This window comes from Tribolium castaneum, chromosome 6 (assembly GCF_031307605.1).
Source record: "Tribolium castaneum strain GA2 chromosome 6, icTriCast1.1, whole genome shotgun sequence".
Classification (NCBI taxonomy): Eukaryota; Metazoa; Arthropoda; class Insecta; order Coleoptera; family Tenebrionidae; genus Tribolium; species Tribolium castaneum.
In genome coordinates, this window is record NC_087399.1 from 1,777,269 (window position 1) to 1,795,110 (window position 17,842).

Here is a 17,842-nt window from a genome sequence, read left to right on the forward strand (position 1 = left end):
CCATCGTTCAACAAGTGGCTGGCAAGAATTCCGCCACCCTCTGCGCTTTCTGGCGTTCTGTCGAGCGAAATGCTACGAACGGCACAGGCATGCATTCCGGGAGCAAATGCAAAAATTCGGATATTGATCGAAAATGGCAAAGGAAATTGAGAGAGGCGGCTGATGGATCAAATGTCGATTCGAATTTTGCTAAGTGGGATAAGGGTGACTGTGGGGTGGTTAAATATGAATTATGTCTCTGCTGGGAAAATAATCAAAGTTTGGGTGATGGCCAAGCTATTTTTGCAAAATTGGAGCTTTAAATTCGGCTGTGGACGGATCCAGTTTCGGGACGCAACACGTTTTACTCCACTGTACGTGAGGTTGCATAACTGTGTTGTAAAACACAGCTTTTTTGATTATTTATTTGTCGGTCTATAATGCAAGAATACACTTTGGTGTACACAAACTGATTACTTATTCACTCTCATGCATAACTTGAAACAACTGCACCGATGAACAATTCAGTGCCTTCTTTCCTCACCTTTCCAAACTTGTGAAACTTTTTCTTCTATTTTTTTTGGCTGACTATAACAAAATCAATTGTATTATACTCTGGGAAAATAGGTTTGACTCGTAAAGTGCAGCGATAAAGCGCCTCATTTTCGCCGTTTATTACCAATTTTGCGATGGAAAACTTGCAGTATTTTTTAACGCCTCTTAGATAATATATCACTCGCCCGTTCGCAGATCCTCTCCGTTTAAATCGACCACTAATCTTGGGCGTTCCGCGCCAATAAATCCTCATTTTCGTTCATTTTTTCGAGGATTAATGACGCGTTTACTGTGCGACTTTATAAATATCGTGTCGTAATCGCGCCAAATTTCGAGATAAATTGCCGGCTATATTTCCTCGCCCACTATATCGCGATTGTAAAAGCGCAGTGTTCTTGAGATAAAAGCGTTCCTTCTTTTGTGTTCTACGGTGCACGTCTGGCTGATTTCCCTCAGGTAATAAGCCCATTGTCATATCGGAAAATCAAACTCTCCAATACAACTATTTTTATTAAAAAAGAAACATACATCTTGGTTGTATTACAAAATAATCTAAAAAATATTAACTAAAGTGTATATGTATAATATATAGCTTCTATAAATTTATAATAATTACTCTCGAAAATTTACAACTACAAACACTTTTCGGGTTACTTTACATAATAGTTATGTACAAAAAAGCATTTGTAATCATAGTAATTGTTCTACAATGTAACTAAGTCAGAAACATCCAGTAACAAGTAATTGTTACATTATCTAATAACAAATTTACATTTTAGCATAATTCTCCTATAGTTTTATGTACAGCAAGCTTCATTAAAACTCGTCACTTGAACGGTAAAAAATCAGATCTGTGCAAAAATCAAAAAGTGTTTTCAACACATCAGTCCCCGTTATTATAGCACCAAAAAAATTAATATCAAAACAAGTGACGCACTAACCCTACAAATTGGTCGTGAATACACAAAATAGGCCCGCATCGAAATCATTTATCACAAGAATATTATAGTATAGATAAAATTCCACGATCTAAGCTGCTTAACATAAGTACAAAAATTCAACTGGCCTCGTTAATATATATAATTATTTACAACACAAACCGCTAAATGTACAGGGTGTGCACGGAACCCTCACTGGGACATGATCCCCTAATACTCAATACGCCACCAGCTGAGCCAAATTCATAGGTAATAATAGACAACCATACGACATGTCTTATTACCAGTAGTATTACTTCTTGATCAAATAACTAAGGAATATTGATTGGATAGTCTCTCTTTCGAGCTTTAGATTAGCTTTAAATCGCCCATTCGTTGTTTGTAAAAATATAGAAAACACCAATATACTACCGGGTGACTATAAAAGATTGTGTCAAAAATCTATTGGTAGCACGGAATTGGAAAAGAATGACAACTATGTATTAAATTTTCACATTTAAATCTGATGGTACAATATTTAAGTCACCCGGTACTTTAGGGAACAACGATAGGGCACATGTAATTACCATTAGTATTACTTCTTGATCAAATAACCATGGAATATGGATTAGATAATCTCTCTTTCGAGCTTTAAGTCAGCTATAAATCGCTCATTTGCTGTTTGTAAAAATATAGAAAACACCAGTTATACCACCTGGTGACTATAATAGATTGCGTCAAAAACTTATGGCAACACGGAATTGGAAATGAATGAATTAAACTTTGATGGTACAATCTTTAAGTCACCCAGGCGTATTAAGTATTAGTAGGCCATGATGGGCTTCCATCGCGTCATGGCATACTTTAGAATATCATCGCAGTGTCAAGTGCTCCTCACTTGTCACTCTCTTCTTAACCTACTCGAGGAGGGAATACTGCTTCAAGGATATGGCAATACAAGGAACTACCTAACCTCACAATATCACACTAATAACTAGCCAAGACATTTCCGTTGGCGGTAGGCACAACGACCGGATGATTACTCGGCGGATGCATCGGCATTTGCGTCACGATGTTATTGCTAGGCGCCGTTTGCGTCTGACTAACTTGCGGTATTTGCAAGTTGGCATTCGACGTTTGTGGCGCTTGATTCGTCGCCACCTGATCATTACTTTGCCCGTTTTCGACGGTATGTTTACGCAAATGTCGCAACATATTCCCTTTTTCGACGAAAGTTTTACCACAATCGGGACACGAATGTGGTCTTTCGCCGCTGTGTGACCGACGGTGCGACACCAAATGCCCTTTGCACATGAAATCCTTCTCACACAGGTCGCAACGGAAGGGCCGATCGGCTAACGCGCCCTTGTTGTGCGACCTTTGGTGGAAGAGCAAGTTGCCTTTGAGTGGAAACGACTTTCCACATTCGGTACAAGCAAACGGGCGTTCGCCGGTGTGTGATCTCATATGGTTGATCAGATGTTCTTTGCGGGTGAAGGGTTTGGAACAAACGTTGCAACAATGCTGGGTTTCCCCCGTATGTTGTCTCAAATGATTGGTTAGATGTTCCTTGCGAGTGAATGTCTTTTGACAGAACTCGCACCGATGTGGGGACTCCCCTGTGTGGATCCTCACGTGATTCGTGAGATGCTCCTTGCGGGTGAAGGACTTGGAACAAAAGTGACACCTATGGGGGGATTCCCCCGTATGTTGTCTCACATGGTTGTTCAAATGTTCCTTCCGCGTGAATGATTTGGTACAGAACGTACACTTATGGGGTGATTCCCCCGTGTGCTGCCGCACGTGATTAACCAAATGGTCCTTGCGGGTGAAAGCTTTGGGACAGTAATTGCACCTGAACGGCGTTTCGCCGGTATGTTGTCTCACGTGATTGATCAAATGTTCCTTCCGTGTGAACGACTTGGAACAGAAGCCACAGCGATGCGGTGATTCCCCCGTGTGTTGTCGCACGTGATTTAGTAGATGTTCCTTGCGTGTGAACGTCTTGGAACAGAAGTCACACCGGTGGGGGGTTTCCCCCGTATGCCACATGATGTGATTCGTGAAGTGTTCCTTCCGCGTGAAGGATTTCCCACAAATCTCGCATCTGAACGGCGTATCGTTCGTATGCGAGCGCATGTGATTGGCCAAGTGTTCCTTCCGTGTGTACTTCTTCCCGCATATGTTGCAGTGGTGGGGGGTTTCCCCCGTATGCCACATCACATGATTCATGAAGTGTTCCTTCCGCGTGAAACTCTTCTTGCAGATTTCGCAACGATGCGGTGTTTCCCCTGTATGTTTCCGCACGTGATTCACCATGTGTTCCTTACGGGTGAAGGTTTTGGCACAATACTGACATCTGTAGGGGGTTTCCCCCGTATGACACCGCGTGTGATTATCTAAGTGTTCTTTCCGCGCGAATGACTTCCCGCAAATTGTGCAATTGTACGGTTTATCGGTGGAGTGTCGCTTCATGTGACGCTCCAGAGAGGCCGCGTTTGCGAACACGTGGAAACACGTCGCACACGTGAACATACTACCGCCTAGATGGCACTTCCCGTGACGGGTGAGTTCCTGCGAATTGGTGAACGCTTTACCGCAAACTTGACACGTAAACGGTTTACGTTCGGTGTGGTAACGTCTATGGACGATTAACTGGTAACGAAACTGAAACATTTTCCCGCATAAATCACAGACGTGGTTCCCTGTAATCACCGTGGCGGTGTTGTCGGTCGGTAAACTACTAGTCGAAGCCTCCTGCTCGTCTTTTCTCACTATTGCAATGTTGTTTGTGTTTTGTTGGAGATTCACGTTCGTGTTGTTTGTATTTTGGACGATGTTTTGACCAGTTGTTGCAATCTCACCTTGAAGCTTACCGAAAACTTCATGATACGCCAACAATTGGTTCAAGTCGTCCACGTTCACTTTGTACATATTTTGCACCATTTCAACACCCAAAGTCTTTGCCAAGTCTTGCTCTTGAAGATTCGTCGAGATCTTGACAATACTACCATCAGCAGTCCGCACATCCATCAAGTTACCTTTATGGTCTTGCAAACCAAACTGTGTCCCAGACAGTAACTTACAATTTTGTAAGTTTTTCTCGTCTTTTACAATTTGGATGTTGTCGGATAGTTGGGTTTGATCGGCGGTGTTTGCTTGATTTTGCGTGTTTTCGACCGAATTTTCCATCCGGACCTAATTATTTTATTTTATTTAGAAAAAATACAAATTGAGGAGTTTTTTTGTTACTTACAACATTATCAAGGACTTGTTGCACTTGAAGATGTTGTAATTGTTGAACGGTCAATGCCTGCTGATTCAAGTGTTGATTATCGTTTAATTGAATCTGAGCATGGGCTAGTTGAGCAGCGATTATATCTTTTTGTTCTTTGCTATCTTCAATTACTGAAACTAAATTATCTTGGACTTGGACTTGCACCATGTTTTGCTGGTTGGTGTGGGTTTGTTGCTGTTGATGAGACATCTGGAAATTATGCTACACATTGCTAGACGCTCGACAAAAGCAAAGATTAGGCCAGTTTTGGCCGAATTTTCTAGTTTTTCACGCTAATTTTCGTCAAAATTTCGTATTTTTAACCGAAAAAACCAAAAATAACACCACTGAGTAAATAAAACTTACTAATTCTTGAAATGTGCTTACACGGTCGGAAAAGTTTTTGGGTTATTTGTGACGAAATATCGTAAAATAATTCCGTTTTAAGCTGAAAATGTTGCTAAACAGGGCAAAAAGGCAACAATTATATAATTCTCGACCAAATTTAGTGATTTTCTCATTAATTCTTTAGAAAATTTCGTTAAATAATCGTGTTCCTAGATGAAAACTTGTAAAAAAATCGCTTTCGTCATAGTAATTTTTCGTGAAATCTTGCAAAAATTTCTCAGAGGCGTTCTTTCATATTCAAAAAATGCTAAAATAACAGCATTTTCGCGTATTTTTGTAAAAATTGCGTGAAACAATCGTGCTTTTGGCTGAAAATCGTGCTAAAACTATCGGAAAAAACAAAAAATATACTGCTCTCCACATAATTTAATAATTTTCGGTCCGATTTATCTGCGATTTCATCTCAAAAACATACCAAAATTACTCCAATTTCAATGATTTATTAATTCTTCGGTGTATTTGTCTCGAAATATTTATTTGTCTCGAAATATATTGCAAAATAATTGTATGTTTATAAATTCTATGCAAAAAAAATAAAAATTATGTCCTTTTAAATCGGATTTCCGCATTCTTGGCCCGATTTAATAACATTTCACAAAAAATAAATTTGTAGCTCTTAGACAATCTAAAATTATGCCTTCTTCGATATAATTTAGTCATTTTTTGACTTATTTATGGCGAAATATCGTGAAATAATTGCATTTCCAAGTGAAAATTTTGCTAAAATACCAATGATTTTACGTAAAATAATAAATGAAAAACAATTTAAAACTCTGAATAACACAAAAAGCTTATCTCCTTTGACATAATGGCAATTTTTCCCGCAAAATGTTGAGTTTTTGGCTCAGAAACGTACTTTTATACTCGAAAAATGTAAAAATAACGAAATTTCTGAATAATTTTTGTAAATATCCTGTAAAATAATAGTGTTTTTGGCTGAAAAACAAGCTAGAACTCTCGGAAAAAAGACAAAAAAATATGTCGTTCTCTAGATAATGTAATAATTTTCAGGTCGGTTTAACAAATTCTCACAAAAATAACAAAAACTCTAGCTCATAAACATACCAAAATTATGCCATTTCTGTCAAATTTAACGATTTCCAGCTTGTTTGTCACAAAATATCGCAAAATGATTATTTTTTAAAACAACTTCTCACAAAAAAAAAGGTTGTTGTTTTCTGCAATTTTTCGACCCGGTCTAGTGGAATCGAGCCAAAAACTTGCTTGAACACTTGAAAAAAAAGAAATAACACCAAAAAACCCGCAAAAAGGTAAATAATTTAATTTCTAATGATTAGTTTTTTGCAAAATCTAAGTTCATGATTCAAAAACGTGCCTAAATCCTCACCGAGAAACAAAAATAATATCATTTTCAACAATATGTCTTTATGTATTTTCAGACAATTTCTTAAAAAAATTGCGTTTCTCGTAAAAAACGGTGCCCAATTGCCAGAGAAAGACAAAATAATTTTGGAGTACACATTTTCGCCCGAACTTGACGATTTTTCGGTTCGGTTTAGCAAAAAGTCGTAAATAATTTGCCTTTTTAGTTCAAAAATAATTCTTTTCGAATTTTTTTACTCACATCTCGATTCATCTGATTCTGATTCATGGGATCATTCTGCTGATGCCCTCCCATGCCCTGATGCCCCTGGTGATTGGCCTCCAGATGCATACTACCTGTCGGTATCGACAAACTCGTAACCCCTTGCGATGTCGAAATACTGACAGGAATTTGCGAATGTTGTTGTAAAAGTAAGGGATCAGCTGGTAACAACCCAGCCGCATGTTGCCCCAACATAGCCTCCTGAACCAACCCAACAAATCAACCCATAACAACCACCACAATGAACAAACAAACAAACCTGCGATGTTATTTTCCCCTGATTATCACTACGTCCCGATCCCGGTAACCCATAAACACTCACTTGGGGAATGGGTCCCGGGAGGAGATTCGTCAACACCCAGTATTTCGCCACGCTGGAAAGCGCCACAGCGTTGAGGGCTGTCGTATTCACGCGAAGATCGGTCGGGATTGAAGTGGTTGGTGGTGGACGTTGGGTGGTGGCCTGGAATTTAACACGGGTCACCCTTGGTGGTAATGACACGAAACCCCGAGTTTTGAGACATGTGGCAAACTTACGGGCGGGTTTAACTCGAAATGTCACCGGTTTTGATGAGGATCGAGTTGATGGACCATTGAAATTAATAAATGTAACAGGTGATTGCGCCGTTTCGGTTTTTATTCTAATTATTTCGGTCGCGTGCTGCCAAAACCATTTGCTTTGACACGGGCGTGATTTATTTGCCTCACTTGAGACAAAGGATTTTATCATTATTATTACATAAACTCCTTATCAAGTTATCAACCTAATGATAAAAAAATCTGCCATAAAACAAGTCGGTTTATTGTCCTTAAATAATGACCTATAAATTCATCAAACAAACAGGAATTGTTGTTTATGCATTCGTAAATTTAGCCGGTTTGATGTCCACAATAACAATGAGTTGCCATAATTTGTAATTATGACCAACTAATTTACTGGAGAAAACAGGATAATTCGTCTTTGTCAACAGATAACGAAGCAAGAATCGTGAAAATTATGGAGGTAATTCCGGAAATTATCAAATTGTGTTTTACCATTTTATCATAATTCTGTGATTACAATTAATTCCAATTCATTAAAAAAACTGAGAAAATGCTTGATTAATAAATGAATGTAATTAAGTTGCTTTTCAAAAGCAATACAATGTATAGCACGTACACACTACCAGCTCTTGCCACTCCTTTCCATGTCCTTGACATTTACCAAGGCCAAGTTTAAAATACTTCCAAAGACTACAATGTAGTCCAACACAAACGCCACAGTTTACAATAAATAAGACCACAGCTGACTGCCAAATACACAATTTAAAAAACTAAATTCCGAAAACTTTTTTTGACTGGATGTTGGGTAAATGTTTTCTTTTCAGCCTTGGAGTAGAAGTTCTACTTTTGTGCCCAAGAACTTTTAAATCACCAATTTTTACAAAACGAATAAAAAGTACTCGTTCACTATTATAGCAGAAGAATATTAAAACATTATCCAAAACATTATATGTGTTTTGAAAGTTTTAAAGATCAATAATTTGTTCCAAAATGGACTTTACTAAGTTATCTGAATAATTACAATAAAATTTTACGACGATAGGACCAACTTTCTTAAAAGGTTTTAAATAAATTAACGAGTTGCAACGTTTCGTTGATATAACAAACATCATCAGGCTTATTTTATTTCTGAAAAGGTATTTTTTAATAGACTTCAAAATAATCTGTCTGACAAGTGATGATAGTTAAAATTTTTGTGAATCAAGCTAAGAGACGAGCTCTTTTTTCCTCAAAGCACATTAAAATTTCAATTACGCAAAACGTCTTGAGTTTTTTACTACTTCTCACTTAAAAATAGGAGGAATTTTTACGAGAAAACGATTGCAATAATTTGAAAACAAAAAATTTGTAATGTAGTTTTTTGCATTCACGCTCAAACTTTACCGTTTGTGAAATATTTTTTCTTTTGAGCAAACAGAAGTATTTCTACTTGACACACCCTGTACATTGGTTTGAAGGTGAACTTCAGGTGCACTTTCTTACGGTGTAGAATAAAATACAAATAATAATAATGTAAATTAACTTCTCAAAAGATTAGCTTTATTTTAGAGTAAAAAATCTTAAATTTTCGTGATTTTATAGCTCAGCTGAATTACTTAAAATTTAAAAATAAACGTTTAGCTTCGCTACATTAAGTATTTACTCATAATAACATAATCTATTTTAATCTACGAAATCTATAAAAAATCTACATTCCAGTTGTCTTTTGACAGTTCTATTGATAGAAGTGACATGACCACAACAAAAACAAACCGTGACAATAAATTTCCTTTAAAATTTTAAGAATGAAGATAAAAATGCACAAATTTGCGTAAACTCATTCATACATTTTCTTGTTTTTTGTGCTCCCATTGTTGTTAAAAGTACACAAAAACATTATTATGTAATTTAAACTTCAATTAATGTCATGTCATCTAATTTTAGAATACTTCATGCAGTCACTTTTTTAGCTCATGCATCGAAAACGTAATAAATGTGCTTTCTATTTGATTACATGTCCATTGTTGAACTAATCCACAATTTGAATTCGCCCTTAGAATAGCTCGAGGGTTCGGAAATGAAATTCTGGGATAATTACATTAACCATATAACCAGTCTGATAATGTAGCCAGTTTTTGGACAAGGGTTTCGTATTATTTACACAAAAAATTCGTGTATTGACACTGAATGGAATTTCTAATGAGGCGGAACGCAACAAATGGAAATATAATGAGCAGATTTTCCTTAATTTAATTAAAGAAAAAAATAATAATTGAGGTTCGAATGTAAACAAGGACATGGCCGTGCAAAAATGACAATCAAGTGACATGTTTGACAGCTCGCTGTCACATAATTTTTTTGTTTTGTTGATTAATAATTAGGGAAAAAATGTTCAAATTAACTTAATTGAAACAAAAACACCAATCTAATAAACAAGCGACAAAAATCTTACAATTCTGTTTCCCCGATTACTAAAAAGCACGAAAAAATAGATCAGCGGCAATAAACGTTACATAAAGCGCGTAATCATCCGGCACATAAACAATCCATTCGCTCAAGACAAAACAAAGCTTACCTCCGCGGCTTCAGCCCCGTGAGCCCCCGCAAGGGCGTTCGGATCATTGGTATTCATCAGTGTGGTGTCTCACCGCCCCCGGAACTCGCTTTCCATTCAACAATCGCCAACCGAAGCCGATTTTCGAAAATATCACGTGAAAATTTTCACTGTCATTGTCTGCACACCAACGGGGGGACGCGAGAGGTAGCCATTACAAACCGAGAAGTGATTTTCACAATTTTACGCCTCAAGGCGCGCAAAGGACCCGCAAGACTTAGCACAAACTCGCCGCAAGACCCCGCACATCGCTCTTATCGCCCTTATCAATCACATTTCGGCCTAAATCACGAAAAATTTTCGATCAAGACAGAAACGGTCGCGGGGCGCCTCAAACAATAAACAGAGAGAATCAACATGGCCGAGAGTGAATCCGAACCGATGCGTCATAACATAAACAAAGCTTATTCACCGGCATTGGGCCCCCGTTTCGCGAAAACAGCCCCACAATTTGGTAAATTGCACTCTGAGACAGGTCAAAGTGTGGCGGACGCCCCCCTTTACCCCAATTTTAAGTCACAATTTTAAATTACAAACCCCCACTGTCAACAACTAAGCGCCGCCCACCTGCTCGGTCGGTAACTCACGGCGCCAAAAACGAATCAGGGAACAAAGAAACGACAATTTGAATGGTTTTATTTAATCACACAAATGGACGGATTCGTTTTTAAACTTAAACTAATCTTCAATTGCTTCTTCAACAAATTCCTCGGTGTCTTCATCCTCGAGTGTCATTTTAGCGGGAATTAGGGTTGAAACAGGGACACCTAAACCATGGGCCAGTGCTTCAATTGTTTCCTTATTCAGGTAGTAAGTAATCGGTGTGTTCCCACTACTGAACAATAACTGTTTCAATTCCCCTAGTAATTGTTTAGCTTCGGTAAAATTCCCACTTTTGATGTACTCCTGTATCATTAGGGCACAAATATCGCCCCTGCGAACCGATTCTTCCAATTCCTTGCCTCCGGTCATTAACAACTGGCGACATTGTGCAATGCCTACGATAAAAAACGCAAAAATTGGGCAAAAACCTAGTTAAATTTTTACCGGCTTGGTAATCCCCCCGATCAAATAATCTCCTAATATCAACAAACCGCTTAATCATTGTGAGTCTTTGTTGGACGATTTCGGTCGCTCTCTGATGTTGGCTTGAGTCCCTGGGATTGCCTATTTTAGCCAAACACCGCGACGCCTCAGTCAAGGCCCCAAACGCCTTTTCGTAATTTTTAAATTCGTCAATCTCGACTTGTGCACAAGCCACGTAAAAATTGGCCAAAAGATCCAAAGCTTTGCCTTTCGAATAAAACGTAATAATGTTGCGTAAAATCTCGGGATTATTTTGCCAATCCAGCGATTGTAAATAATTCGCTGCCATTATGTAAATCTCTCTTTGGCGCGAAACGCCCGCGAAAAAAATGATTTTGTCGGTATCGCCACTTTTTAGCAACGCTTTCATTGCCCGAATCTAAAACAGTTCTAAAACGGCAACCAACAATTTTTTATTCTCACCTTATCGCCGGCTTGTGTGAATTTTTTCGTGGCCAAGTGGTAATTGCCTTGCAACATTAAACTTTCAGCCAACGTTTGCAAGACATTAACACGGTCCGCTTCCTCCAGTTGGTCTTTCTCAGGTGTTAACTTTTCGGCTAAATCTTCAGTCAGTTGCACGTTATGTGTCAGACAAATCGTGATCGCCTCTTTGTATTTTTTCGCAATTGCGAGTAAATCAACAGCTTTGTCGAACTGTTCGTTTGTTACAAAATAATCGGCGCATTTTTGCACCAAAGCTGGGTCACTATCAGCGTCCAAGTCTGTGGCGATTTGTTGGAGAATGTCGTATTGTTGGGCTTTAAATGCAAGGTCGAGGGCCTTGTGCAGCATTCCGGCCCTGTGGTATAAAATAACCGACTTGTCAAGGGCCCCAATTTCCTCGAAATAGCGCGCACATTCCAGTTTTTCGCGAGTTCCGGCAACAGAGCCGATGTTCCATAATTCGTCGCTCATGTGGTTCTCTTTGCAAAGTCGGACCGCGTTACCTAGGAAAGAATTATTCTGTCCAAATATCAAAAAAAAAAATCATAACTCGAAAACTAAAAGACATAAAGCCAAACGGTTTGTTCCATTGGATTCTGCGGCTCATTTTACATATTATACCGGCATTTATCCAAGACTAGCCTGCTCAAGAACTTAGTTAAAAGGTTATTTTGAAATGAAAAATGGTGGATGCGCCGAGCTAATTATTAAAAAATTCATAACTCAAAAACTAAAAGTCGTAGAGCAATGCGGTTTGTTCCATTGAATTCAGCGGCTCATTTTACGTATTATACCACCATTGTTCCAACACTGACTTATTCCAGAATTTATTTAAAAGAACTTATTCCAACGTGAAAAATGGTGGATGCGCCAAGTTGAAAAAATTCATAACTTAAAAACTATTGCTAACTTCGCGATTTTCTCGATGCCAATCGATTCCCCGGATCGTTTTACGTAGATTTACATCAGAATAGTTCCACTTTTTCGAATAGTTTTGCCGTAATTGAGAAAATAAAAAAAAATGAAAATTTCTAAACTTACTGTAGGCGTTAGCCTTTGTGAAAAAATTCACAGCCTCTTCAAAATTCCCTGTCGTTTCGTAAAACCTAGCCATGTGATAAAAGGCGGCCTTATCCCGTCCCGACCTTGCCAATTCAGCCGCTTTACTTTCCTCCCCAAGAAAACAAAGCACCCTCACTTGCGAATAAACATCACCTGCACTACTATAAATTTTCAAGGCGGCTTGCATCTCCCCTTGAGACTCAACATACTGACCCCACCACTTAAGCAAATCACTAAAAAACAAAAAATCATCACACTAACAACAAACCCCAACTTCTCCATACGGGTCTTTAGTTTTTCCCATATAAGTTTCAAGTTGTTGCGGTTGATCTAAAAGCATTCTTGGAACATCGAATTTATGAGTGTTGGCCTTTTCGTAACGAACAGCCGCCTCTTTAAAATCCCCCACGGCTTCAAGGGCTTTACCCCACGCGTGGTCAGTGTTTTTCAAATGGATGCGATCTTGCGATTCTGCAATGGCATGAGCAGCGTCGAATTTATTCCGACTTCGGAGCAATTTATTCAAAAGGTCGTAACGCTGGCATTGGATGTACAATTGCTCGGCCTCGTCCTTCAAAAATTTGGTAAAAAAACCACTACCGGAAAAAAACCGCGCACAAGAAAAAACCCACAAAGAAAAAATTTTGCTGTCCCGTCCGTTATTACAAACATACATGTTGCTCTTATTTCTTACGTCGTTAAACAACGCCAAGAAATTTTAATTTTCACTACATAAATAATTTTTTTAGAGTTATTTTCACACACAAGATTTTTTGTCCCATCCGTCATATGTAAACAAATAGTAAATTTGTAAAAAATAGTTTGAATTAGTGCCTTTTAAGTTAACAGAATTTTAACAAAAATATTTAACGATAAAAATTCAAAGCCTCATTTGTGTCACGTCCGTGATCCATGTGAATTTTTTTGTGGGTTTTTTCACGGATTCACTTACAAGCATCCCCAAATGTACGGCCAAAACGGCCAACTTCGCCTCATGTGGCAACGAATAATCAGCCACAGCCACTCGGAGTGCCATCGCAGCCCGTGCATTGCCCATATGCCCCAGACAAACCCCAGCCACATCCAAACGCCTCGTCTTGACACACATCCTCGCTAAACTACCCCAAACGCCCGGATTTTGCACCAATTTAATCGCCTTAAAGGCCTCATCCATGTTACCAAGACTCAAATTATAACTAAAATTCAAAACAGCATCGCGCGTTTCCTTATTACAACTTTCAAGCCCGTTAAAATCACTCATAACGTCCCGAACTATGACCAACTTCTCCAAAATCACCAAATAGGGCGTAGCCAAGGCCAGTAACCGACTCTCAGCCTCCACACCCCTGATATCGTGCATTTTAATCCCGTGTTCGGACGACACAAACATCGTTATAATAATATGGTCCTGATCCTTGAGCGTAGTTTTGGTATCAGACCGCGACCGTTTCAATTTTTTCTCACCCAAGCCTAACTTGACTTTTTTCGCATCACAGATTAATAATCGCGGGTCATGAGCGTCCCAAAACAAGTGCAAAGGGATGCGATTCGAGCAAATTTCGTCGAAAACCGCAACGGTTTCGTCGTCGTTTGACGAATCGTTTTGTTCGGTTCGTTCGTCGACGCTGAATTCGTCCGGACTTTGCTCCAAATCAAAGTTACCGTACTTGTGGAAATCGTACGATAGCAAATTGTCGTTTTCCACGTCCCAGACGTACAAGCGCCCATCGGGCACTAGATTGGCCGCGGCTAAAGTCAGGGCGATTTTATTGCCGCTTGAGTTGCTTTTCGCCTGGATTATTTCGCCAAAGTCCGGGCACATGTCGTACAAATTCCGGGCCGGAATCGACAGTTTCGCCTCATTCTCGCCCAGTTCGTACACTTTCATGTAGCCTTCGATTGTGAAAATCGTGAGGTAATTCCCCGTGACGTCGAGTCCGATCGGTTCGCCCTCGTGTGAGGGTGACACGATGGTGGTTATAACCGAACCGTTTAATTGTCGGAGTGTGACCGCTTTCGCGGTCAAAACAACGATCATTTTTTTGTGGAGTAAAACCTTCTCATTGTCACACGCAAACGTGCTGATTAGTTTAATCGAAAAGTCGGCCGAACTTTCGGTCTGCTTGGAAATGTTCGTATTGAGTTCGAACTTTTCCGAGTCAGACCCATCCCAGAAAATTTCATAAACTAGAACACGTCTCCCATTTGTGAAAATTGCAAACGTGTCATTGATACACATATCAGTGATTTGTGTCTCCAAAGTCAACAAAACGTTGCTTTTGGCGCTTTCGACAAGCACCTGACTGGCGGTTTTTTGCGTGCACCAAACCTCATCGGAAAAACACGTACAAATCGATTGTTCCTTCATTATGTAAACACACGTGACGCAATTAACGCTCAATAACGGGAGTCTTAACTGAACAGAACCCCACATTAATTGTTTAACGGTTCCGCTGACCGTATTTACGTTATTCAACTCCCAACAATCCTCGGGATTTTCCCCATTGTTTGTGTTCCTGGTCCAGAAATAAATGCGGCCAATGTTGGTGCCCGCACACAGAGTTTGGTTCAATTTGCAGAACGCCAAGCACGTGAAAACTTCACTAACTGTGCGATTTTTATCGTCGTTTGTGTAGAATTTCAACGACGTGGGTAACACGTAGTTATCGTTGGTTTCAATGTCCCAAATGCGGACGATTAAATCACCGGTTAAAACCGCCAAACTGGAGTTGGAACACCAGACTAAGCCCTGTGTTCCAACACCGCGACTTTGCACCCTTCCGCTTAATTTAACTTTAGCTAATTCGTTTAACTGGCCTTGACTATCAACGGAGAAATGACCGATTGTTAAACCCTCCATCATGACAATTAGGGCGTCTTTGCTCGGATGGTGCACAATGTAAGAAAGGGGCACCCCTTCCGTGTTTAAGACTTCCATGCACGAGCCCCCGCTATTAACGTAGTAAATTGAGCCCACTTGCGTCCCCACGTAAAATGACAAGTTGTCAGAACCCTCCTGAACACGGAATTTCCGGGCTGTGGTCTTCGGACGCCAATTACTGGAAATTTTTGGCACGTGAGCCCCAATTTTCAAATTTTTACGTTAATGAATTGTGCCCACATTTTTTTTTTTTTGGTCTTTTTTATTTGTGTAACTGTGTTTAGGTTAATTTTTTGTTCTAAAATGTTTCTTGAGCGTTCCTGGCTTAAAGCAAAACTAGAAAACTCCTAGTTTAGTGTCTGTGTTTAAATGACCAAATCTCGTAACCGTTTATGGCTTAAAAGACCGCTTAAACAAAAATAAATGAGTTTCTGGCTCAAAATTGGATGAAATACATTGAAAAAAATTAAATGAAATGTGATTTAAGTCGCAGGCTGCAACAATAACTTAGTGGTTTACACAACAAAACAATATTTTTAAAATTTAACTAATATAATTAAAAATAAATTGCCCATATTTTTAAATCAATTCATTCATTTTATTTAAGCATTTGTATTTACGTATTTTTTTTCCTAAAAATTCTTTAGTTGATTTGTACAAAATTCTTGAGCACTTCTGGCTTAAAAGGGAGATAAAAGACTCACAATTCACTGAAATAACATAACTCAAGCCTTTTTTATTTGTTTGCTGTTTCTACAAAAAATAATGAGTTCCTCACTCGTTAATTAGCTGAAATACATTTGAAAACATAAAATAAAACGTGTTTTGATTTGTGACCTGCAAAAATAAATTGCTAGTTGGAATGTACATATTTTTAATATTTTTTTAACTGGCGTAATCTGGAAACAAATATTAACATTTATTATGGAAAAATATTTAAAAATAAATTGTACATTTTTTTATTTTTCGTTCTTTGTAATTTTTCAGTCTTTGTTTGTGCTACTTTTTTTCTAGTGATTCTCCGTTTATTTGGACAAAATCTCTTCCTAATAAAATAAATGAGTTCCTGACTCAAAATTGGCAGAAGTACATTTGAAAATATTATGTTATATTGTATTATACTTTAGTTGGAATTTATCTAACAAAATAATCTTTTTAATTAAACGTAATCTGACGGCTTATATAAATATTTATTGTAGAATAATACTTAAAAATAAACTGTCCATATTTTTTTATTTCTCATTTTTTCTAATTAGGTATTTATTATCTGATGTCTGTTTAATTAACTTTTTTCTAGTAATTCTTTAGTTTATTTGACGAAATCTCTTGGGCGTTTCTGGCCTAAAAGAAATTAGCTGAAAAACATTCGAAAAAATAAAATAAACAGAGTTTACATAACAAAATACTACATAATTAATATTTTTTTATTTCAGGTAATCTGGAGACTTCCCAGAGACCATCAATCGAGATCCTTCATTTTATGTTTTTAATATTCATTGTAATACTTAAAAATAAATTGTCCATATTTTTTATATTTTTCTTTTTTAATAAATATGTGTTTTTGTGTTACTTTTTTAAATTCTCCGTTTTTTTTTTGATAAACCTCTTGAGCGTGACTTTTTTGGCTTTCTTTGTTAAAAATGAATGGATTTTTGACTCAAAATTGGATACAAAACATTTGAAAAAATAACTTGGAAACTAATTCTTTCACAAAAAATTTTTTTTTAAAAATTAGTTTAGTTGGTTGTTCATTTTAAAATTGTCAAAAACCGGCACAATTCATTAAAATAAACAAAAAAATAAAAAAAGGAGCCACCTTTATCCTGACCTAAAAAGATCGAGGGCCCTTTCATCCCCATTAACCGCCGCCTTAGCCAACCCCTCAACATCAAAATCCGGATGCGGCTTTATCGTAATCCTGAACGTCAAATGCGTAATCGACTCCTTCAAATCCAGATGAAAAACCATAACAGTCTGCGCCTGAGTATCCACCACCTTCCACCCCACAAGCGACCCCGCCTGACAAAAATTCCCTATAAAAAACCCCCCAAAACCCGCACACTCACCGAATCGCACGACACAAGCCGGCCCCCCTTTTCGCTGAACTCCAGCAGCGTGATGGGGGCCTTGTGCGGCCCCCCAATGAGCGCAAAGTCCTTCTCCCCGTTCCAGATTTTAAACTCGCCGTTTTCCCACCCGGTGGCCAGGACATGGCGCTCGGGGTGCCAGGCAAGGGCCGTTACTTGAAAACTGCGGTGTACGGGGTAGTTTATATCGCTCAAAGGCTCCCCCTACAAGCTCATCAGCTGGGCAAAAAAGTTCGATAACCTTACCAACTCGTCGAAAATCGTCACGTAACCGCCCTTATCTTGCGAAAAACTGGCCACGGCCAGAAGGGCCGAGTTCGGGTGCCAGACCCCGTTCAGGGAAATCGAGCCCGGCTCCGGAAAACTCACCGGATTTTCAAAATAAAGTGTCATTTTTTCCT

At 38.6% G+C, this 17,842-nt stretch overlaps 2 protein-coding genes across 7 annotated transcripts; both read right to left on the bottom strand.

Annotated features, from left to right (window-relative positions):
- Positions 1-1,026: 1,026 nt before the first annotated feature.
- LOC662621 (zinc finger protein 271) lies at positions 1,027-10,368 on the bottom strand. 5 transcript variants are annotated; one of them, XM_064357503.1, is made up of 6 exons: positions 9,840-10,368; positions 9,717-9,735; positions 7,002-7,205; positions 6,722-6,943; positions 4,708-4,938; positions 1,027-4,649 (listed from the first exon to the last, which is right to left on the bottom strand). In XM_064357503.1, exons 1-6 carry the CDS (start codon positions 9,884-9,886, stop codon positions 2,439-2,441), a joined length of 2,934 nt encoding a protein of 977 aa, XP_064213573.1. In that variant the 5' UTR covers positions 9,887-10,368; the 3' UTR covers positions 1,027-2,438. The 5 variants fall into 5 exon arrangements, with proteins under 5 accessions (XP_064213573.1, XP_064213572.1, XP_008197279.2 ...); XM_064357502.1 differs by having other exon boundaries at positions 4,708-4,950; XM_008199057.3 differs by lacking the exon at positions 9,717-9,735 and having other exon boundaries at positions 4,708-4,950.
- Positions 10,369-10,497: 129 nt separating this feature from the next.
- Positions 10,498-17,834, bottom strand: rempA (reduced mechanoreceptor potential A). 2 transcript variants are annotated; one of them, XM_968680.5, is made up of 9 exons: positions 17,688-17,834; positions 17,421-17,645; positions 17,183-17,373; positions 13,426-15,532; positions 12,758-13,044; positions 12,453-12,706; positions 11,388-11,914; positions 10,926-11,343; positions 10,498-10,876 (listed from the first exon to the last, which is right to left on the bottom strand). In XM_968680.5, the coding sequence occupies exons 1-9, from the start codon at positions 17,832-17,834 to the stop codon at positions 10,557-10,559; spliced, it is 4,476 nt and encodes a 1,491-aa protein (XP_973773.3). In that variant the 3' UTR covers positions 10,498-10,556. The 2 variants fall into 2 exon arrangements, with proteins under 2 accessions (XP_973773.3, XP_064213571.1); XM_064357501.1 differs by lacking the exons at positions 17,421-17,645; positions 17,688-17,834 and having other exon boundaries at positions 17,171-17,308.
- Positions 17,835-17,842: the final 8 nt, after the last annotated feature.

Bases quoted from the DNA above. Each gene is read 5' to 3' on its own strand.
- rempA (XM_968680.5), bottom strand. From the start codon at position 17,834: ATGACACTTTATTTTGAAAATCCGGTGAGTTTTCCGGAGCCGGGCTCG. The intron at 13,045-13,425 runs GTAAGTGAATCC...AAATTTTTGAAG, and splicing joins CCGTACATTTGGGGATGCTT to GACGAGGCCGAGCAATTGTA. The intron at 11,344-11,387 runs GTGAGAATAAAA...GAACTGTTTTAG, and splicing joins TCACACAAGCCGGCGATAAG to ATTCGGGCAATGAAAGCGTT.
- LOC662621 (XM_064357502.1), bottom strand. From the start codon at position 9,886: ATGATCCGAACGCCCTTGCGGGGGCTCACGGGGCTGAAGCCGCGGAG. The intron at 6,944-7,001 runs GTTTGTTTGTTT...GGGTTGGTTCAG, and splicing joins AGGGGAAAATAACATCGCAG to GAGGCTATGTTGGGGCAACA. The intron at 4,650-4,707 runs GTAAGTAACAAA...TAAAATAATTAG, and splicing joins AACAAGTCCTTGATAATGTT to GTCCGGATGGAAAATTCGGT.